Source organism: Sarcophilus harrisii, chromosome 5, assembly GCF_902635505.1.
Source record: "Sarcophilus harrisii chromosome 5, mSarHar1.11, whole genome shotgun sequence".
Taxonomy (NCBI): domain Eukaryota; kingdom Metazoa; phylum Chordata; class Mammalia; order Dasyuromorphia; family Dasyuridae; genus Sarcophilus; species Sarcophilus harrisii.
The window spans coordinates 207,926,916-207,951,307 of NC_045430.1; the positions used below are offsets into that span (position 1 = coordinate 207,926,916).

At 31.9% G+C, this 24,392-nt stretch overlaps 1 protein-coding gene across 4 annotated transcripts in view; it reads left to right on the forward strand.

Moving 5' to 3' along the window:
- UBE3C (ubiquitin protein ligase E3C) overlaps positions 1–23,093 on the forward strand; it is a 165,479-nt gene extending 142,386 nt beyond the window's left edge. For all 4 annotated transcript variants that reach the window (XM_031939550.1, XM_031939551.1, XM_031939552.1 and 1 more), the window contains 4 exons: positions 10,133–10,321; positions 10,414–10,480; positions 12,812–12,942; positions 21,378–23,093. In XM_031939550.1, the coding sequence (XP_031795410.1) occupies positions 10,133–10,321; positions 10,414–10,480; positions 12,812–12,942; positions 21,378–21,548 (558 nt within the window). In that variant the 3' untranslated portion in view covers positions 21,549–23,093. The remainder of the gene's footprint in view (positions 1–10,132; positions 10,322–10,413; positions 10,481–12,811; positions 12,943–21,377) is intronic.
- The last annotated feature ends 1,299 nt before the right edge of the window (positions 23,094–24,392 follow it).

A 24,392-nucleotide genomic window follows, 5' to 3' on the forward strand; every position in this document is an offset into this window, starting at 1 on the left:
TAGCAGTGTACATAAAGAACATTATGAAAAATATGGGAAAATTTGATTATTCTCTTTTATGTTAGCTTCAAATAATTTAACTGAAACTTTATTATTAAATTATTTATATGATCAGTTTGACTTCTCCCATAAGTTTACTCCATTCTATACTTTTAATTTATTAAATTTTATTTAATTTAGCATTCTCAATTTACATTGTTCTCCCTACTTATCACTCAACAATCATATATTAAGTTCTTACTATTTTATTAATACTGAGTGCTTGGGATGCAAAGAAAGACAAAAATACACTTCCTGCTCTCTAAAAATTCATAGTCTAATGAGGGAAATAATATGCCAATAACCATGACTTAGAAGATGTATAAAGAGCTGATATAAAATAATTTCAGAGAAATCATCTGCAGGCCTGGAGACCAGAGAAGCCCTTTTGCAGAAGATGGCTTCTTGCAGAAGGTAGAATTTGTTGACTAAACCCATTCCTTTCATAATGAGGAAGCTATGTAGTATTATAAAAAAAGGAAAGACATTAAGCTGAGTCACATGGCCTTATTTCCAGTTCCAGTTCTACCACTGATTGCAGACTTTAGGAAAATCACATCTTTTCTCTTTGTTTCAGTTTCTTCACCTATAAAATGAGGATAATGATACTTGTATTGCCCCTCAGACAGCATTATCTGAAGTAAGAACATATTATAAAGTGCTTTGTTATCCAAAAATACTATATTTAAAGTATAAGAAAGATGGTGATTATTATAGATTTCTGTCATATCACACAATCCCAGTCACAGGCTAGCCTAGTAACTACAACTGTAAATTCCAAAAGACCAAAAGCACATATACTGGCTGCTGTTAGGAAGCTGATAGTTTGGAAATGGAAAGGCATACTGTCATTTAAGAGGTGGGGGGAAGAACTACTGAAAACAAGGAGTAATTAAAAATAAAAGACCCACTCATTTATCCCAGATTTAGTCTTTATTTGGCCTTGACCATCAGCATAAGCTTCACATCTTTTTGTTTGGCTTTGCTGCCCTCTCATTTGAAAGAAAGATAAAAATAAGGTCTAAATGCATTGCTTAGAAGAGAATCATGTGGCCTCTGTTCCAAAGCTGTATTATACCATTTCTACCTGTTCTGCAGCTTAAAATTATAAAACATTATAAAACAAACGGTTTTTATTTTGACTAGACTAGTTGGTTTGAAATTGTTCTTTTATGGACAGAGTGAGGAGGATGGTGGAGGGGGGTGTTTATTTTAGGTGCCATTTGGAATTTCCTAAAGGAAAATATAAGCATATCTTTTCCACCCACTTTTCCTGACGGTGATCCTAGGCTTTTTCAGGAATCATATTCCATGACCTGGAGTAAACCTACTCAACTCCCCACGTATTCTTTTTTGATTTCCAGAAATGAAGACAAAAACAATATATTATGTTCTAGAAAGACTCTAATCTCTGTTTCTTCAGATAGATGCTTTCTAGCTTTCTTAAGTCCTTTTAGATATTCAGAGGAGAAAATGAAGGAATTAAACTGACAATAGTCTGGTTATTATATTATAAATAGTCAGACTATACTTAGCATCATTATATGTCCTAGCTGCTACCTTGTTTTGAGGTGGATATATATATATATATATATATATATATATATATATATATTCTGATGTAAACTAAATTTGTAGAGCAACTAAAATTCCTATAATAAAAGCACCTAAGAATTTAGTTCTGTTATTAAAATTGTTTGAGAAATTTAAATTTGGTTGATTTTCAAATATATTCTTTAGAAGACCTAGAAAAGGGTTTGACAAAAGTACATTTAGGAAGTAGTTCTAGATTATTTCTGAGAATCTTCTGAATGACTTGTTTCTTTTTAGTTTAGTGTGAAAGGACTAGTTATCCTTTAAATTCATGATAATATCTGTATCTTAAGTGATCTTATGGATTTCTAACATTTTTATTAGAACATTTGATTTTCACACAAAACCCATTGTCTCATTCCCCCCCCTTTTTTTTATAAAATTGATATAAAGGCAAACCTTATGTCTTAATTTCTTTAAGTTAATGTGCCAAATTTTGCCAAATTAACTTGGAAGAAAATTGTACTCAATTTCTTATTCTCACTTCATTATCATACTTCAATTAACAACAAGTCAAAAATTACATATTTTCCTCACTCATCACATCCTTTAAAACTTGCTAGGATAAAAGTAATCTTAACTGTTAGAACTAGTCAGTACATATCAGCAAATGTCAGCCCTCAGTGAGGTTTTATCAGTTACATTGAAGAGAGAGAATTCTATTATTTATGAAAGTCATAAAATTTCAAAGTACAACTAATAACTGATACCTGTTATAAGCTGTCTTTATTATCAAAATATTCATGGTAGTGACCCACACATCTCAGTATTTTGTCCCTGATAGTAGCATTCAGAGAATATGTACTTGTTCTTTGTGAAACTGATACCATATCCCTAATCAAGATATCTTTAAGTGGTTCACATTAAAACAGAAAATTCAATAGTGTCTGAAGCTGACATATTTTAATCAAGTCAGATTTTATGTCATTACAATGATAAAGCTTGATTTTTAAGGGGATTTAATGAAAAGTAAAAGTAGTTTTAACAGTGATTTAGTTATTTAAATAATTAAGTTGTGACCTCAGTACTTAATTTGAGTAACCAATTTTATCTTGATGCATAACTCAGGAGTGGTTATGGCTACAGAGCCATAGAAATAAACTGCATTTTTAAAGCCTTGAAAGTTTTCCAGCTGCTCTGTTAAATTGCTTTTGCTACTGCAATGACTTGCTAATAGCATTTTCCCCATTAATATAGATTGGTTACCCTAAAAGAAAATACCAAAGACACTTCCCTCATGCTACATGATCATCTCTGCCTTTCATCTATATTCATTATAGTTGAATAATTACTATATTATGAATATGGTGGTTGAAGATATGAATATTGGAACTTGCAATAATCTATAGTCCAATAACATTTTCCACAATATTTATCCAATGTCTGTTTTCTCCTAGAATTGTTAAAAACATTACAAAGTACTGAGTGGAATCAGTCAACATTAAATTCTTCCATAGCAATCTAATGCATAGGTTTTTCTTCTGCTGGTTTCTATTTTATTGTGCAATGTTCTTTCCAAGATTGTTGTACTAGTGGGAGATAACTGAATTACTTGGAAAGTATGAGTTTAATTTTTAAAATCACATAGCCAGTTTTTCATTTATTATTGTTAATAATAATTATCCTAATGAAAAATCAGTGTAGAAGCTGTCAATTATTCATTTGAGTTGCATTTTTTTATGGGGCTCTTGTTGGAGAATAAATTGTTGTATAACTGAATTATTGTAAAACTAAAGCTTAAATCAGGGAAATAGTGTTTTTTAAATTTTATTTTGTTATTTTTAACACACATTGCTTTATGAATCATGTTGGGAGGGAAAAATCAGAGCAAAAGGGAAAAACGATAGGAGAGGAAAAAAAATCCAGGAAAAAAAAAGAAGTGAAACATCACATGGTGTTAATTTACTTTCAGTCTATATAGTTCTTCTAATGGATGCAGATGGTATTTTCTGTCCCAAAATTTATTGGGATTGCTTTGGATCACTGAACCTGAATTTCATAGTTGATCACGGCACATTTTTGTTGTTATTGTGTACAATGTATTCCTGGTTCTGCTTGTTTCGCTCAAGCATCAGTTTGTGTAAATATTTCCAGGCTTTTCTAAAATCAGCTGGTTCATCATTTTTTATAGAATAATAATATTCCATTCCCTTCATATGCCATTACTTCTTCAGTCATTTCCCAATTGATGGGCATCTACTCATTGTTCAATTCTTTGCTACCATAAAAAGAGCTACTACAAACATTTTTGAAAATTTAGATCCCTTTCCCTTCTTTCTGATTTCCTTGGGATATAGACCCAGTAATGGCACAGTTTTGTGGACACAGTTTTTGTAGCCCTTTGGCCATAGTTCTAGATTGTTCTCCAGAATGGTTCAGTCATTTTGGAACTCCACTAACAATGTATTAGTGTCGGGGAAATCATTTTTTATTTTTCATTTTTTCCCATTTATTAAAGCTTTTTATTTTTCAAAACATATGCGTGGACAGTTATTCAACATTAGCCCTTGCAAAGCCTTGTGTTCCGATTTCTCCCATCTTCCCCCACCCACTCCCATATGGCAAGTAGTCCAATATATGTTTAACATTGTAGAAATATATGTTAAATCCAATATATGCATCCATGTTTATACAATTATCTTGCACAAGAAAAATCAAATCAAACCAGTAAAAAAAAAAAAAAAAAAGAAAAAAAGAAAAGGTGAAGCAAAATAAAATGCAAGCAAGCAACAACAAAAAAGAGTGAAAATGCTATGTTGTGAACCACACTCAGTCCCCATTGTTCTCTCTCTGGGTATAGATGGCTCTCTTCATCATTAAACAATTGTTGAAGAGAACCACGTCCATCAGAATTGATCGTCATGTAGTCTTGTTGCTGTCGTGTATGATGATCTCCTAGTTCTGCTCATTTCACTTAGCATCAGTTCATGTAAGTCTCTTCAGGCCTCTCTGAAATCATCCTACTGGTTGTTTTTTACAGAACAATAATATTCATATACCACAACTTATTCAGCCATTCTCCAATTGATGGGCTTCCACTCAGTTTCCAATTCCTTGCCACTACAAAAAGGGCTAGCATAATCATTTTTGCACACGTGGGTCTCTTTTCCTCCTTTAAGATCTCTTTGGGATATAAGCCCAGTAAAAACACTTCTGGGTCAAAGGGTATGTACCAGGGAAATAATTTTAATGCAAATATTTTAAAAGATTTTATTAATGTCTTTTATTTTTACATATACTTCATAGCCCCCTATGTGTCTCCCTTCTAACAAGGGAATTTTTTTTTTAAAGGAAAAAATACAAGAGCTTAAACCAAAATCATATCAAAAAAATCTGTCATTATATCCAGTGTTCCACACCCATGGACCTTTCCAACCTCTTCAAAGAAGGAGAAGGGAGAGTGCCTTCTCATATCTTTTTTGCAGCCAAGCTTGGTTATTCTAATTTCACAACAGGTGTGATTGCTTTGTGTTTTGTTTTTTTTTCCTTCTACATTCATGTGGGGCAGTTTTCTTAAATGGTTATTCTCCTTTATCATCAGTGGGACAGTGGACAGCTGCTTTGTTTCTACTACAAGTAGAAAAAAAAAATGCTACTTTAAGTAATTTGGTGTTCAGAGAGTCTTTGTTAATGTCCTTCCTTGAGACATATACCTAAATAGTGGAATTTTTAGATCAAAGGATATGAACATTTGTCACTTTATTTACATAATTCCAAAAATGCTTTCCAGAATAGTTGTATCAGTTTATTACTCTACCAAAAGTGTGTAGGTTTTGATAACTCCTCTGACTCTTTCCAGCTTGCTTTATGGCATTCCATTTTTTTTTTTTTAAACAATACTTCCCTTCTAGCTCACCAGTAACTAAAATTCTCTTCCTCTCCATATCATAACTCCAGGCCTTTCACTTCTACTTTATTTATTGTCTTCTTCCATTTATATTTAATTTCTGTGAGGTGAGTGGTTGTCTTTCTTCTTTTTCAAGACTACTGACCCATTTTTAGTGTCTACCGATCGTCCAGCTCACAAAGCCATCTGCTGCTCGTAGCTGTTGCTGGTCATCCTGACTTTTGTCCTGTGGCTAGACGTATCTCTGGAAGAAAAAGTGAGGCTCGTGGTTTGTGCAACTCTGCCTCACTCAAATCTAATTCACCCACAAGTGAAGATATCACTCATTCGTGATGTCACTGATCTTCAGAATCAAAGAATGAATAGCAACATGTCTTTCTTCCATGTGATTCCTGTATTTCCAGCTAGAGAATAGTTACAACAGTTCCTGGCATATAGTACTTGCTATATGCTTCATTTATCTATTACCTATCAAAATTTTTTGATGTTCAGTTGTGTCTGACTCTTTGTGTCTTACCACAGCACGCCAGTATTGTCCACAGTTTTTTCCAAGAATGGTTTGCCATTTCCTTTTGCAGTAGATTAAGGCAAATAGGTTAGCCAAAAGTAAATGTTTGAAACTGACATATTGAATTCAAGCCTTCCTGAATGCACCCATGCATTCTATCCATTGAACTACTAGCTGCCTCCTACCTATCAAAATGAATTATTCTCATATTTTGTCATCTTGAATAGATGTATTTCTGAAGCTTGTTATGTACATCCCTTTTAGAATAACATTTTTAGTCTCTCTTGATTACTCAGCGTCATTCTCCTGAACATTTATTATTGTACAGACCTTAGTTTTTGTTGAGTGTTGTCTTCTCATCGGTGCGCCTTTAGTATGAGATGATAAAACAGGAACTGTTTTTGGCAGAAATGCTCTGATTTTCTTCTGTAGTTTGAGCTATGTCAGTTACTTCTTGTGACTTCCCTCTTTCTGGCATCTTACTTTTTTCCTCTTTCCATATTACTTCATAGCATTTCTACTTGGCTTTTCTGGTTGTTATTAATCTAGCAAGAGTATTTGTTTCTTCCTTCTTGCTGAGCTAACTCATAAAATCTTTTTTTTTTTTTTAATAATTTTGAGATCACAAAATATCTTCATAGTTGAAAAGAAACTATCACTTTGTTTCTGTCTTTTGCATCTATCGACTAAATTCTTTTTTTTTTTTTTTAATTTAATAGCCTTTTATTTACAGGTTATATGCATGGGTAACTTTACAGAGTTAACAATTGCCAAACCTCTTGTTCCAATTTTTCACCTCTTACCCCCCCCCCACCCCCTCCCCTAGATGACAGGATGGCCAGTAGATGTTAAATACATTAAAACATAAATTAGATACACAATAAGTATACATGACCAAAACATTATTTTGCTGTATAAAAAGAATCAGACTTTGAAATATTGTACAATTAGCTTGTGAAGGAAATCAAAAATGCAGGTGGGCATAAATATAGGGATTGGGAATTCAATGTAATGGTTTTTAGTCATCTCCCAGAGTTCTTTCTCTGGGCGTATCGACTATATTCTTTCTGGTTGCTGCTGTCTGACCTCCAGATAAATTGAAGCAGTATTAAATCTTTGTAAACTTTGTTTCCCAACTGGTATTACAATTATTTCTCCCTCTTTTTATCTGGAAAAAGTTATAGTACAGATAATCAGTTTCTAGGTTCATTGTTTACAATTAAAATAAAGATACTATTTCCTTTTCTGTATGTTTTTTCTCCTTAATTCTCCTCAAATTCGTTTATCCATTCATTATTCAATAAGTTTTCGTTGATTGTTCATATATATGAAGTCTGACTATGGTTTGGAAGAAGGATTGGGATAAGATACTGTAATATATTTGTGTCCCGCTGCCTTTGATTCCTTTCTTCTTTAATCTTTAAGTAACATAATAAATTAGAGATTTTTTTTCCCCATTTCTTATAAATATATTGTTTTAGGAAGATTGAGTTTTCTTAGAGTCTCAAGCTTTTGCATATATTTTTCTCTCAGAAAGGAAGGCTTCTAATGAGGTAGCTAAGGAAAAGTCATGGGTTCTGGAAGTAGAACCATGAACTGAACCATGTTCACTTGCCATCTCCCAGACTGTAATGTTATTTAGGCCATAATAGGAAAGAGGCTTGACATTAGTGTTAGTCTAGAGAGGCCACCCCTGAACAGGGCATATTTTAGTCCTCCTAAGCTTTTGATCTTTCTACTTCAACAGTGTATAAGATTCTTGTGTCTTCTTGTCTCTCATGTAATTGGACAGTTCAAATCCCACACAGAAGTTTTGATTTTTTTTTTTTTGATAGAAATGGTTACAGAATTCTGATTCTTTCCTTCACTTGCCCCTTTCTTTAGAAGTTAGAAGTAGGGAAACATAACAAAAGCCAATAAATCTTTGCCATCAAGGAAGGAATCATTTCCAATAGGGTTCCACAAATAGTTGCTAGGATTGGTTATTATATAAGAATATGTATTTGTAAGGTCTTTGCATAGAGACATTAGTCATCTGTACTGTCTATAACATTCTGTCATCAAATATATAGATTCCCTCCAAGGTTAGCCAAATGATATTTTGTTTTTTCCAAAATGGAATTCAATAAATAGAAGCAATAGAACATACACACACACACACACACACACACACTCATACTCATACTCATTTATTTTTGTTAGCCACAACAAAGTAACATGACAGGGTGAATATAGTCATTCATTGGAAAAGATTTAGTTGTTTTTACTACAAATTTCTTCCATATTTTATACTGTAGTTTCACTGTAATGACAGTTCAGTCTTCAACGAACACATATGCTTATTCAAAAGGCAAGATTCTCTATAGAGAGAGAAACCAGCTGTAAACCTGTGATCCCATATAATTTGCCTTCTTGAGAATGCTTATTAAGAGAAGTCATGTCATAAAAATATATGCACTGTTGCCTTGCACCATCTAGTGGTATTAGTTGAATATAGAATAAAATCTTCACATCACCAATTCTTTAATGAATTTTCCAAAGCCATTGCTAAAGGGCATATTTCATACTCTTCCAACTGAAATAGATTGCAGTAACTTAGCTGTTACACAGTAATTTCATTAAAGTTGTGTGCAAATATTGGAATCTGTTAAAAAGGAAAAATGGGATGTTGTATTCTAATTCTTTATATAGATATACAAATGAATTTTAAAAGTAAGAATGATAATATAAGGTGGTAATTATATTAAGGAAAATGCCAACCTCTTCAGGTTAGATGTTAAGTAGAACTCTTTATTATTATTATTATTTTTTTTTTGAATTATAAAATTTTCATTAAAATACTTTCAATTTTACTATTTAATATTGTAAAAACACTTTGGTTTTATGTTTTTAATATAGGAATCATAAATAGAATTATGATTTATTACATTTTGGCCATTTTAAAGTTCGTAAATTATTAATATTTTTAAATATATAGATTGTTTTTAAATGTTGGGGTTTTTTTTTTTTTACTAGTTCTTTCATATTAGATATTGATCCATTAATAACATGATAACTAATTTCACAAGAGTTAGTTAACAAATGGAATATGATCTGAGAAAGGAAGAAATGAAGGTAATAAATACAATTTTAAAATTAGAATCAATTAAGAGCATGGATTCAATACATCTGAGATCTGATGATCCAAATTGATTGCATTGTATTCTTTTATTTTGGCATTGTAAAGGCAAGAGCAGTTCCTATGTTTTTTGTTTTTGCTTTTTCAAAAATTTCTCTATTAAAATGTGAAAGAATCATTTGGAAAAAAACAGTAGCTTTTTGAAGTATACTTTCCATAACTTCTCATGTTTCCTCATAAAATACTGGGTAGTTTTCTAGAGCGTCCACATAATTCAGATATTATGGGTAACTGATCAAACTATTATTTTTTAACAGTATTCAAATAGGTAGAAAATAAGCTCATTATAAACAGTCTCAGATGCATCCACTAATATATTGTGTGGTTTTCTCTAATTACCATTCTCTCACAAGGGAAAGTGCATTTTGGATGAAAGAAGATTTCTCTAGTTACTTTAGAATGATCTTGACTAGCTATTGTGTAAGTGCAAATGTGTATAAAATAAGCTAGCCTGCTCTTGATTCTTAGTCGAGACTAAGTATAGATGAAATGAAATCTGAATCATGTAGAGAATCTAATCCTCTTATCATTAAGACCACAGAAATAATTTCTCACTTCATCAAGTTCATTTTCATTTTCCCAAGATGAATTTCTAAGTTGAGTTCTGTCATAATTTCTAACTCATTTCAGGCTTTCTGATTTGTTATTTTTACTTTATGAAATAGTCAATTTTTTTTTTTTTACTAGTAAATTATTAACAGAGGTGTGAATCACAGAAATACATTTCTTTTTTGAAGATAGGACACAAGGCTAACTCCCTATAGAATCCCAACAGATGTATTGTTTAAATATACAAGTGTCTGTTTAAGATTATTTGTTTCCTAGTTTGAACAGTTGTAGGTTTTAGGATGCCATTTCATACAATGCATTTCCTTTGAAGTATTTCCATCTCAATTTCATTGCAAGTTTCCAAACACATTTTGAGTATTATTAATATGTATATGTTTCCATTTTTTAATGTTTATAGGTAGTTGAACTGAAGCCAGGTGGAAAGGATATTCCTGTCACTAGTGCTAACCGAATTGCATATATCCATCTGGTAGCAGATTATAGACTAAACAAACAGATCCGACAGCATTGTCTAGCCTTCAGACAAGGTTTGGCCAATGTTGTGAATCTTGAATGGCTCAGAATGTTTGACCAGCAAGAAATCCAGGTATCATACTTGTTTAAAAGAGATTTCTTCACTGTCATAGACAAGTTTCTCATTTTTACCCTAAACTTAAAATTTTAAACTTGTCGTTTCAGGTGTTAATTTCTGGTGCTCAAGTGCCCATCAGTTTAGAGGACCTTAAATCTTTCACAAATTATTCAGGTATGTTATTACTACTCTGCCATAAATAGCTTTTATTTATTATAGTTTAGTTCTTTTCTTTCAGGAGACCTCCCAAGTGTTCCATAAGTTCTTTCAGGTTAAATATAACTTTGCTTTGAAACATGAACAACTTTATGTTGGAAATGATCAATTGTATCTTTACTGAAGGAAGATGATTCTAGTCAGTAAATGAGAAACATCAGAGAACAATAATTATTATACATAATTAGAAAATAGACCATTCTAATTAGTCAAGATATTCTAGCTAACTATAAATTGCCATATGTATCTCCTTGATTTACCAATTTTCAGGTCACCAAAATAGAGTGAAATATAAAATATTCAGGATTACATTGAAGTTATTTAATTATTCATTTTTAAATTAGATAGTGCTTTGTCATATTTTAAGTCCTTTGGGGGATAATAATCATTATGAATCATCTATTATTATTGTACCAAATGTTTACATAAATATGAATTCATGGAACATTCTTGTACATGCATCTTTTCTCCCAAACTAGATTTTAAATTTCATGATATTAAGAGCCATGTCCTTTTTAAAATTTTGTTTTATTGTTTCTTTCAAGTAACATACTTTTTCCCCCTTCACTCTTCCCCACTTGAACAAAAAATGAAATAGAAAGAAAACTTTTATAACAAATAGGGATAGTCGAGCAAAGTAAATTACATTGGGTATTTCCAAAAATCTATGCAATATATCTATTACATGTAGTCAGCATTTTGAGTTTACCATCTCATTATCAGGATCTGAATACCAGTTTTCACATTTCATCTTTTGTATAATAAGAACTGTATCATATCCTTTATTTTTTCCACAGCATACCTTCCCCAGTCCTCTCCATAAAATGATTTATCCATAATTAGATGTCTCATAAATATTTTTTAATTGATAGAATGTCAGGTAATAGTTATATTATTTAAAGTTCTGTTTTATACTCTTCCAGATAGTAAATAGCATTGTAATAGAATGAATAATATGGAACAGTGCTATGTATCAGAAAGAGAATTGAATTTGGAAATCGGGAGACGTGGATCCTGGTCTTGACTGACATTAAAAAGCAGTAATCTTAAACTTATCTTAAGAAAATAAATCTTATTTATTCATCTGAATTTATTAAATTTTAAAATCTTAAACAGATTCAACCTACAGCAAGTCTTTTTTAGTTTCTTCAAGAAATAGTAAAATTGGATTATTACTCTATCATTATTTCTAATCCCAAAATTCTTTGATCAAGTGTTTCTTTGCCATTTATCTTGTTTAAAGTTATCTTTTTAAAAGTCTTTACAACAGTAACTCAGTTCCATAAATGAACTTCAGTCAGTCAGATCTCAATACCTTCCTCAAAGGTTGCAAGGCATTAGTTTCCACTATCAAGTCATAATTTTTAAAAATTCATTGATCTTACCTTGTCTTATTGTGTTATTGTTCTTATCTGTATTGAGAACTTTTAGCTTTTAAGGATCCTGGCTATTCTAGTAAGTAGATTTAAAATATTACATTTTCACTTAAGTGCCAGTTAAGACACTTGAGATTTTGTTGATGTTATTCCTGAGTACATTGACAGTAAAAACAATTATTTAATTTTAATAATCACTTATCTTGATTAAAAACTATTAACAACCTTGTGCTGTATATTCTCAAATAAGGTCTAATAAAATTCCTGGGAGTAGATTGTTAGTCCTGTTTTTAGCATCACCAATAGCAGTTAACAGCCTCCTGATAGAATTAATTTAGATTCAGAAACCATTGACATGAAGACTTATTTTGAGTTAAGAATAGTAAAATATTCTGTATGTAACTAGACATGTATACTTTATGAAAAATGGAAAATAACCCTTTTTATTCCAGTCATAAGAATATCAAACATTTAATTATTGTATGTAATTTTGTCATCCTTAGTTATTATTTAGGGCTTTCACAAATGAGGTATAAGAAATATGATGTAGTTATATTTGTGGTTCCTTAAGGTAAATTTCTTAAAATCTCTAGTTACCAACATTACTTCCTTAGAGATATTTTTCCATTTTCCAACTTTGAAGATTGGATTGGTTAGATCACAATTACATGCTATAATGTCTTCTTTTCTTCTCACCCTTGTTCTTCCTAAATTTTCTCCACTTAGCCTTGGTGTTAAATTCTTTGTATCTTGATGACCAAGAAAACAGGTATTACTTCACAATCTGCTTGTATTTTTCTGGCACAAGGATAGAGAGAGTGGACCTCCAAGCATGACCATAAACTAGTCAATCTGAAGTCTTTAGTTAACAAGACATTATAATTGTAATAAAATAGTCTTCATTTTTTCATAGGAGGCTATTCTGCAGATCATCCAGTAATTAAGATTTTTTGGAAAGTTGTAGAAAGTTTCACTGATGAAGAAAAGCGCAAATTGCTCAAGTTTGTAACAAGTTGTTCTCGACCACCTCTTTTAGGGTTTAAGGTATGGCCTTTTACTATACTTGACTTTTAAGCATTCATTGACACAAAGGTAACAGAAGATGTATAATGGGAATTTAACTAACAAATAATTATGAACTATTTTATAAGGAAGAGAAGATATCTTGAAATTACATTTGTGTTTGGGTGAACACATCATTTTTTGCTTTGGTTCCTAAAAGATTGAATTCCCAAAATTGTCCATTTTAAATGATTAGATTTTTTAAGAAGTTATTTTTATGGGTAATTTTCAGTGTGAGACAGACATACACAGAGTAACATTTGTGTTAATGTTTATAAATTTTGACACAGTAGTAGAGTCTACTACTTAAATTTTGTTGTCACTGAAATTCAGAGAGACTTCTAAATAGAATAAGGTGGAGTAAGCTGGTAGTTGAATGCAAAATTTAAAAATGCATAGTATAATAGGAGATAACCTTTCAGTTTGGGGTCATTTAATGTTCTGTGTTGTTCCGTGTTGTTTTTTGTTTTTTTTTTTAATGTCTAGCATCTTCTCATATGGCAGTTGTATATCATAACTATAATACCTTCGAGTAAATTCTTCCATTTTTAAACTGTGTTTTAGGTACATACATAATGATGTTCTGAAATTGTGTTTATTCTTTGTCACATATATTGATCTTTGTCAAATTCTGAACTGTATTTATAAGTAGAATGTTAAAAATTGAAATACTGCTTAGCTTCTTATGAAGAGTATTATTATGTAGGTTTTTACTGTTGCTTGTCTTTAAATTAGAGTACATAGGCCTCTTTATTTTACCATCCCTAAAAGGTTACCTCATGTAAATTTGCCTGCTCTCTTTTGCTTTAAAATAGTCTAGTAAATATTGACTAGTTTTTTGTTTATTTTATACATGTACAAACATACATACATTGTGTGTATATATTTTAAAAGAATAATAGGACAAGGTTTAACTCTCTTAATAAAGGAATTATTTGTGTATTAATTAATAGGCTAAGACACTACACTATCAGTTATATGTGTGCTCATATATAATATGTAGATAAATATTTTCAATATAATCTATATTTTAAAAGTTCTGTTGAGTTCTTATTTTGCAGTGTTGCTAAATGAAAATTTTCTTAATCTTTCCTATTCACACAATTTTAACAGTTTTAGGTTGTGAAACTAGCAAAAAGGTGTATTTCTCTGAATAAATCTAAGTCTGTTAACCAGATGCTTTTCAACGAAAGTTTTATAGTATATTGGTAGCATAACTAATTGAAAGATTATTCACTTCCAATTGTTGTTTGTCCTTCGTTCTGGAAGAGGATAGGGAAAGCTCTGGAACTAAGAAGGGTTAGGGAAAACTTCCTGTAGAAGGTGTGATTTTAGTTGGAACTTCAAACTAGTGAGGTCAAAGTCAGAATGGAGGAGGAAAAGCATTCCAAGCATCTAGATAGCCAGGGGAGAACCTAGAGCCAAGACACAGAGCATTTCTTTTGTGGAACAGTTGGGAAGCTTTCATTGGATTGAAGCTTATGTGTTGGGGAATAAGGTGGAGGAATTCTGCAAACAGGAAGGCAACATTTTGTTTTTTCTCAGCATCAGAAATATTTATTTCATTGATAAAGTAATTTAGGTCAGTGAATTATACAAAGTATCATAGATCTTCCATTTGAGGTTTTCTTTGATTTAATTCACTTCTTGGAAAGTGAGTAAATCAGAAGTATCTAAGAGGACAGGAGGAAGAAGTGGGGAATGAGGAAAAGAAGGAAGAAATGAGACAGGATTGTGTGGAAAATGAGGAGCTTAAATAGAATATTGCAAAAATAAAGGACAATCCAGAATGAGGTAGGCGGCTCTAAAACAGCCTAAGAAGGCTAAATAAAGAGCAACAGATTCCCAGCACTATCCTCCATCTGTCCCAAGTCAGGAGACCATGTGAACTGTTGTCTTTGGCATGTTGTAAGTTGGAGTAATTATACTCTTAATGAAAACACGGCAAAGAAAATAGCCATGTCAGTAAGCTACACTTGGGTTCACAGGTCTGATTGACATTCTTACAATAAATACTTTGTAGGTATTCAAATCATGAAAATATAAAGTTTTGATTTCCAGGGTCAAAGAGGTTCTCTGACCTAAGATGCCTCAGAACTTATTGTATTATGCCACTTCCTCCAGGATTGAATTGATTGTAAGAAATGATACTGTAGGGCAGGGGTCCTCAAACTTTTTAAATAGGGAGCTAGTTCACTGTCCCTCAGACTGTTGGAGGTCCGGACTATAGTAAAAACAAAAACTTTGTTTTGTGGGCCTTTAAATAAAGAAACTACATAGCCCTGGGTGAGGGGGATAAACCCTCAGCTGCTGCATCTGGCCCGCGGGGCATAGTTTGAGGACCCCTGCTGTAGGGTATTCAACATCTTTAGCCCTGTCTTCTAGTTCAGAATTTAAGTTTGTTTACCTAGAACTCATTGAGAAAAAAGCTGGTGACAGTGCTGATATCCAGGCTTAGAGGGTGCCATTTCCATCAGTGAGAATTCCTTTTTTCTAGCTATCATAACCATTTTACATCTGGATAAAGCCCAGTGTAGATAGATGTTTTTACGCTGTCATAAGTAGTTTTTTGATTTGTCCAAACACCACAACCTGAGCTTATAAACAAGCACTTTACTTGGGAGGAGAGTGAATAGTCAGTGCGTCATTTCCTCTATCAAGTTACCTTTGATTTGCTGGAAATTTTTTTTGGATCTGATAGTACTTGTTCCCTATCTACAGTATAAATTCAGTCATTGATATCTTCAAAATTTGGGACTGGATCTGCTCTTCCTTGTTCTAGGGTACCCAGATCTGACAGTTATTCCTCTAAAGGACAAATGATGGAGAACAGGAAGGCTTTTCTGAATAATAAGTTTGTGTTTCAGTTAGTCAGAAAACGCTGTAATTCCACGATAACTCTTCTTATGTTAAATAAGGTTTTATGTTATCAACAATCCTTATGTGTTTTTTTTTAATGATTATAGATATATAATGGTAGATTAAATATGAAAATTGATTAATAGCTTTATATATTTACAATTTGTAATGATCTTAAGTTATATAAGAAAATCTTGTTTTTTAAATGACTTTTAAAATTGAGAATTTTTGATTTTTTTACTCAGTACCCTTAGCAAAATAACTACCTTTGTTAGAATTAGTTCCAGTTTATTTTAAAAAAGAGACTATCTTTTAGTTCTGAGACTATAAATAGAACAAGCAAGGAAGCTGCATTTGAAAGTTATGAGAACCTTTAGTACCAGATTATTGGAGAAGAATAACATTTGCTAAAGCTAATTAAAGTTTAATAAGTTTAATAAATGTGATTGTTACAGACCAAAAAAAATCATTAAAGTGCTGTAGAAAATTGTTAAGTTACCATCAGGTCACATAATAAATTGTTGATGATTCTCATTTTGAGCCATTGCAAATTCCCGGTCTACTATGTTTAATTATGCAAGAAATGGTGCCCTTGACTTAGCATTTCAATGTAGAACTTCATTTTAACACTTTTAAGACTCAAAGTAGAAATTTCAATTAGCATTATGAAAGGAACAGTAAAATGCATCATTTAGCTGTGAAATATGTTTTAAGCTTTCCCCTTACACAATAACTTAACTAGTGCTTCTGACTTGACCTCCTACCGTCAGAGTTTTTTTTTGTTGTTGTTGTTGTTTTTTGTTTTTGTTTTTAAGGCTACATAGCCTATATATATATATATATATATATTTTTTTTTTAAATGAAATTCTCTCTTTTCAGTGTTGTGGTTTTGAAAATAATGTTCTTCTGTTAGTAATATTGGCAAAAAGTTTTAATAATATCCTTTCTGTGCCCTCTTTTGCCTTTCTTTCAGCTTTATTTTCATGTGAAATATTCATATGTGTTATTCCCCTCTGGGCTTCTTGAAGATTGAGACCCCTTATTAACAAAATTAACACAGATTAGGGGATTAGATTAGAGAATCTAATTCTCTCAGTAACTGTATGTATGTATGTATTTTGATTTGATGAATTGAAATGCATGTAATGTACGATCCATAGCAAGTTAAGAGTATTAAGAAGAATCCCGTTTACTGGAAGAAGAAATATATAAATCATATTCTTTATGCTCTGTATATATGTACAAAGCTCTATTGATTCTTACATATTATATGTATATCCAGAAATACAGTTGTTCTGGTTCAGTATTAGGAAAACTCAGCATAATTGACCATATCAACTACAAAAACATCCAAAAATCATATGATTATGTCAATCAATATGGAAAAGGCCTTTGACAAAATATAACACCTCTTCCTATTTGAAACACTAGAAATCATAGGAATCAATGGAACCTTTCTTAAAATGATAACCAGTATCAATCTAAAACCAAGAGCAAACTTGAAGCCTTCCCAATAAGATCAAAAGTGAAGCAAGAATATCCAGTATTACCATTATGAATTAAGTATTGTACTAGGAATGCTAGCTATAGCAATGAAACAACAAAAAGAAATTGAAGGAATAAAAAATGGCAAAGAAGAAACAAAACTATAACTCTTTGCAGCACATAATATGATGGTTTACTTAGAGAATCCACTGTGAAAACGTTATTAGAAACAATGTCAGCAGAGTTGTAGGTTATAAAATAAACCACATAATCATCAACATTTCTATATATTACCAACATAATTCAGCAGGAAAAGATGGGAAAATTCCATTTAAACTACTGGCAATAAAAAATACTTGGAAGTCTCCTTAACCAAGATAAACCTAGGGGTTATATGAATAAAATTTCAAAATACTTTTCACATAGATACTTTTTTTCATGGATCTAAACAGTTGGAGAAATATTAATTGCTCATAGGTAGATCAAATTAGGGTAATAAAGATGACAATCATCCCAAAATTAATTTACTTATTCAGTGCGAAGAGCTATAAAATTGTGCGTATCCTTAGACCCAACAATACCATGACTAAGTCTGTGTACCAGAGAAATCAAAGAAAAGGAAAAAGAACTTACTTGAAGAATATTTATAGCAATTATGTTTTTGATGGCAAAGAATTGGAAATCAAGGAAATGCCTAAACAAGTTGTAGTAATATGACTGTGATGGAATATTGTTGTGCTATAAAAAATAACCAGTAGGATCATTTCAGAAAAATCTGGAAAGAACGTAAACACATGCAAATACACTTTAGAGCTTGCCTTATTTTTCTTATTTTTTGTCTTTGATTTCTTTTGCAAAATGGTTGACATGGAAATACATTTTGCATGACTTTACATGTATCTATAGTCAATATCAAACTTCTTGTTTTCTCATGGAAGGGCAGGAAAGAGGAAGAGAATTTGAAAATCAAAATATTTTAATAAAATAAAAATATATTATAAAAAAAAGTTCCCTGCTCCTATATATACATATATGCGTGCGTGTGTAGTCATTTTTATTTATAGTCATTCAGAGCCAGACCACTATCAAACTTGTCACATTTAGTTGTATTAAGGATGCATTTAATAATTCCTAACACCATAATTTTGTAGAGTTTCTGTTGTGAAAACCAAATGGGATAATGAAAGATAAACAGGGAACTGAGTGAGTATATTAATACTTTTTTAGTGATAGGGAAAATAAGAATAAGAAAAGTAGATACATGGAACTTAGAGGAGTTTATTGAAATAAATTATTATTTATAATTTAACATTCTTGAATCCAGAATGGTATATATATCATTTCCATCAACTTCTTGCAGCAATTTTTATTGAATATTTGTTTGTTCAGTTCTTTCTGGTAGTTTTGATATATGTGGACAAACTCCAACCATACCAGAAGACTTCAGTTTATAAATTGTAATAGCTTCTCATTTCTCCATAGCAGGACCAACCTTTCGTATAATAAGAATACATAATTGCCTATATTATGTTCTTGTAAGATATTCAAAGAGGTGCCTGCCCAGGCCCAAAATATTTTTCTTACAAACTTGTCATGGTGCCTGAAATTCTAGGTTGATTGTTTCAGATTAGAGCAATTTGTCTTTATGAGTCTTCTGGTAAAGTACAAGTGTTACCATCATCACTAATACCTAGTATTGGTTGTCATGATAATTGTGCTTAGAAATAAGGGCCTGGGATGGGCAGAATGAATGAATAATAAAACTAGAAAATTAACCTTAGCCAATCAGTCCAGTAGAAAGTCCCCTGAGATGTAGAGTTATAAAACTTCGGTTTTAGCCTTGGCTTTGCCATTGACTTGGTTTATGAACTTGAATAAGAATCTCAATTTCTGCACTAGGCAAAAATAATGATGATGATGATGATGATGATGGTTTCTGAAACTTTCAGAGATTAAAGTGTTATTTTTATTCTATAGGAAGTTGTTTGGCTTAAAAGGTTTTAAACAGGAATTGACATGTTCCAGTTGACTGGTTTTGAGCAGATAATTCTCTTTCTGTTCTTGGATAGAGAAGTTAGATTTGAAGTTGATTTTAAAAATAATTTTGAAAGAGACATTCTTTTGGTACTAATTTTTAAAGTCATAGTAATAATGGATCATTACCGTATTGCTGTCAGTGTCTAAAAGTAGTGTAAATCAACACTTGCTATGGTCAAGACAAAATGCATTTATTTCATGCTGCCTTTTCCCAAAGTAATAGATTTCTCATATTTGATTGAAGGGCTTCAGGGAAAAAAATAAGCTCCACCTTCAAGAAAAATTTCAGCAAACAACTCATGCCATGCTTTACCACATTTTATCCTTTGCATTTTGGAAAGATTTAACTGTATTCTTCTCTGGATATTAGCAGGGCCAACAAAATAGACAGAAAGCGGAAAGTTAAATTGTTGGCTGGCAATAGAAAAATGCAGTAAGACTTATTTTAAGGGACCTTGAGATTCTTTTCATTGTGTTACTTCAGTGTTAGATCCCTTTCATTATAGATGTTGAGCCCAGGCTAATTTTAAATATATACCGTTATGAAAGTGTGCTAAGGCACAGCAACAATAAGTTTAAAATAAGTATATTTTAGGATATCTGTTTTTACTAGCATTAACACTTAGAAGTTCTTTTCCAATTTTAAGTAAATATAGCCCTCTTTCTGTTTTACCTGAATGTCCTTCCCTATTCTTCATAGCTCCCACTAAGACTGGATTTTAAGAAGCATGAAAAATTCAAAGAAGTAAGGAAAGATTTAAATGAATTAATGTAGATTAAAAACAAAACAAAACCATTTCCCAAAGAGAAATGCACATATTAACTACAAGTAGGTAAATCAAAAGCTAGAAGTAGTCTATGATTTCTTTGGTAAAGGGAATTCCCAGATAAGAAAATTTTGTTTACAAATGCAGATTAGCATCTTCCCTGCCTTTTGTGGGATATCAAGAAATACCTGAAATACTGGGAGGTAACATGATTTCCCTAGCCACTGTTTGTTACAAGCTGGATGTTAACCCTGGTGTTCCTAGCTCTCAGAGCAGTTCTCCATCCATTAAAACATTCTGCTTTTGTAGAAAAAACGAACTTTAAAAGGCAATAAAAGACAAATTACATGTAACTGAAAATCATTGTTCGTTCTATATTACTTGAATTAAGCTTTTAATAAATAGTAAATTTTAAAATTGGGCACATTGGACTGCGATGTAAAAAACAATATATCAGTTAATAAAGCAGAATCTGAATATAATTCACTCTGAATGCATACACTTATTTAAATAATCATAAAACCAAATCAAAAAATTCTCATTTTTTAGTTTGAAGAAAAAGAGATTAGAAGGGAATGTGGAAGCAAACAGGATGTTTCAATCATGTGGAAATTATGGTACTATGCATGTTCATTTTTGGTTATTAGAACATTTTTTTTGGTTGGCAGATAGCTAGACTTAGAATTTTCATTTTTCCCAAAAAAAGGAGGAGTGCTATTTGTGGATAAGACTCAGCTGAATTTCTGCCTAAAATTTTCTATATGACTGGTTTCCATATTGATCCAATTTTCCATATTCAATATTCCATATTGAATACAGGGCCAAGTACATGATATTCCTATACATAATGTAATAAGGATGCCCAAAAAAGAGATGGTAATAATGACATCTCACATTTTTCTAGTGCTTGAAGGTCTATAAAGCACTTTGTTCCTATTAATCCTTTGAAGTAAATAGTAATATACCCATTTTATAGTTGAGACAGAGACACCGTGAGGTTAAGTGATTTGCTTATCGTGGTCCATTGTGGAGCCAAGATTCAAACCCAGGGCTTCTTTGTGCAACACTGTTTTTCACTGTTGCCTTTTAATATGGTTCTTAGTTCACCAACAGAAAGAAAATATTCTTCGCAAAATATGAATGCAGTGTTCTCTAATGTCTAGTTGGACAAACTGGAGCAAGATTTCTTTGTTGACTTTTAATGGTTGTAATTTTAAATTAAACTTAAAAAACAAAAATGACTTTTCCTAATTAATGTATTCTTTCAGGAATTGTATCCTGCATTTTGCATTCACAATGGGGGCTCTGACCTAGACCGACTTCCCACTGCCAGTACCTGCATGAACCTCCTGAAGCTGCCTGAGTTTTACGACGAGAATCTTCTCCGTAGTAAGCTCCTGTATGCCATCGAATGTGCTGCTGGATTTGAGCTAAGCTGAGTTGTACAGAGGCTAAATGTAGTGTTCTGCAGAGAGAAACTAAGCAGTGCCTCCACCATTAGCAGCACCCCTACCAACCAACCAAGGGATCTCAGGCTAGGTTTCTGCAGCTCTTCTTTCTTATCAGATGTCCTAGGTTTATTTTTTAAAACACACATGATTTTATTAAGTAACTCATTTATTTACATGGACACCGCTTTCCAGTGACTCAAAATAACCAATGCTGTGTGCAGTGTGGCTGGTTTAGTGTTTATGCCAAGAAGAGCACATTTTAAGAACAGTGGCAAACTCAGTATATACAATGAATTAACCAAAGATGAAGCTTTTCGCTCTGTGCTGTTCAAATAAAGATAACTTTATGAGCTAGCAATAAAGTTATGGTGCAGCACGTTGCTTAATGGGATATAGCTGGGAAAATGTCATCTTGAAGATGTATGCAAACCTCCTGGGCCTGGAAGATTAAAAATGCTTACCATTAAGCCCCCCCCTTATTGCTTTTCATGTGGTTGAATTGTTTACAATCCTTAGTTGTTGCAACTAAAACCTAAATGCATCTCTTTTCTGCTGCCTTCTCCTGAAATGGTAAGCTTGAAAAATATGTAACATTGGTAATATTTTATTTGTGCTTTTTGAACACACATTTCTGAATCCCAGAAATGGGATTAGCATGCTTATTTTAAGTACTACATTGGGCTGCATCATGATGAGTTGGACATTATATTAAATAGATGTGAAGTATACATGCTTCTTTGTTCTGTTTTCCCCCCTTTTCCCATCCCTCATTCCTGTACAGATTTCTTTTGGTATGTATCCTCTTCCCATGACATACACACTACCTGCAATAGTAATGATTTTGAAAGAAAGTACATTGTAACATCTATTAAAATCATTTGAACCGAAGTAACAGGCTTTATCTTTTGTATCTGTAGCCTGCTATGATCATATTCTTTCTATAACTTCACTCCCTTCAGTTGTCATTTCTGGGCTGTAGAAACCAACTTATTAGTTATTATTTTTTGTGACTTAGCAGTTTTTGTTTCAGCTGCTGAGTTAAGTGCTGCTGTTTAGACAAGGCGGTGGGAGGGAACATGTTGCTGAATATGATTTGATTGCCAGGGTAGCATCTTCCTTTGATATAGGAAAGAAGCTATTCTTTAATAATAAGGCACTTTATGGGTTCAAGATTTGTGTTCATATCTAATTTAGCTGATTAAAAACAGTAAGCTACTCAGAGCATCTTCTCTAAGGTTAGATAGGGAAGGGGTGGGGGTGGAGGGTGGGCAATCACCAGAATTTATAATCAGTTTCTTGGTCATCTCTTATGCTGAAAATATTTTACTGTCACTGGAGTGTCTGTTGGATGTCATATTTAATTGACAGTAACCAGCAATATACTTATAAACGTGGGAAGACTAAATGATGCTTGTAAGATCTTTACCAGTATCTATATAAATTGTATAATTTCTTAATTTGGGGTAATAAATGAAGTGTTCAAATGCTATTTGTAGTCTTGGTATACAGAAATAAAATAATTGTTTTTCTTTTTCTTTTGCTTTAGACTGCTTTATTTATGTTGAATGTTGCATACTCCACATATTTTCTTTAAGTTGGTTTCATGTATGTCAGTATTATGAAAATTAAATATTTAGGATGTAAGATAATTCAGTGGTTGCTATTATTAGCTTCCTTTTATTTTAATCTGAGACTGTTTATTTGTTCCCCTTATTCTTTAAATATTTTAAAGTTATCTTGATATTTTTTCTTTTTTTTATCTCAACTATTGTTTTAAGTTCTGGTGCAAATTAAATTTTTGTATTAAATATTCATATTTCCAAGGTTGTGTCAGTCATGCTCCAAGTTAATGTGGTTGATTGTATATAAGTAAATACACTGATGCAGATTCTTTTATAAGCACCCTCTCTTTCATCACTAGTTAATGCAGTCTTTACAGTATAGATTCTTTACAATATAGATTCACAAGTAAGTTAAAAATCTATGCCTAAAACCCAATACCATAATGGAAAAAAAAACCTGACATAGCATGTATAGGTTATAAGGCAAATTTATTAGGTCCCTAATACCAGCATTATTAGAGGCTTCTTTTTTTCTTAGCTTTTTAAGATATTTGTTTCCTTATAATATGCAACCATGACCTACTAAAATAAAAACACTTCCATATTCTCCCCAGATCTTTGTATAGTCATGGAAAATAATGTGGAATAGATTTAATTGTCAGTCCATTATCTTTTTATAGTATAGGATTTTTGTTACAAGGAAAGTACCCCTCATCCCCAATGATAGGATTTCTACCACTTTTTTTAGGAAACAACTTCAAGCCTATTTTAGTGGTTTAGTTAGATAGTAGGTAAATCCTTATAATCATCGATCACTGTTGTTCTTTTTGGTACTCTGCTATTTATCTGTATTGTACTGACAATTGTCTGCCTGAAACTAAAAGCCTTATTATGGTCATTTTAGATTTATCTGTTGAAGACTTCTCCATGGTTCTAATGTATTGTGGCTCCTTTGTCATGTGCTTAAATTAACCTTTGTACATTGACTTCATTTTTAAAGATGTTTTTATTACCATGATTCTCACAGTAAATCTAACTGCTAAATTTCATATTTGAAAGATACTTTTTGCTAGGGTTCCTAGCTATTGAAAATATTATTTAGCAAGAATTCATTGTGAACAATATTAGTTCACTAGTTTCATGTAGAATAAGACCTTATAAAGTAGATGGTGCACATTGACAAGCATTCAGTCTAGTTGATCAAAGTAGAACAAACACATGAAATGGCCAGAGAGCCTTAAAATGACAGAGAATTTAAAAGGTATATGTG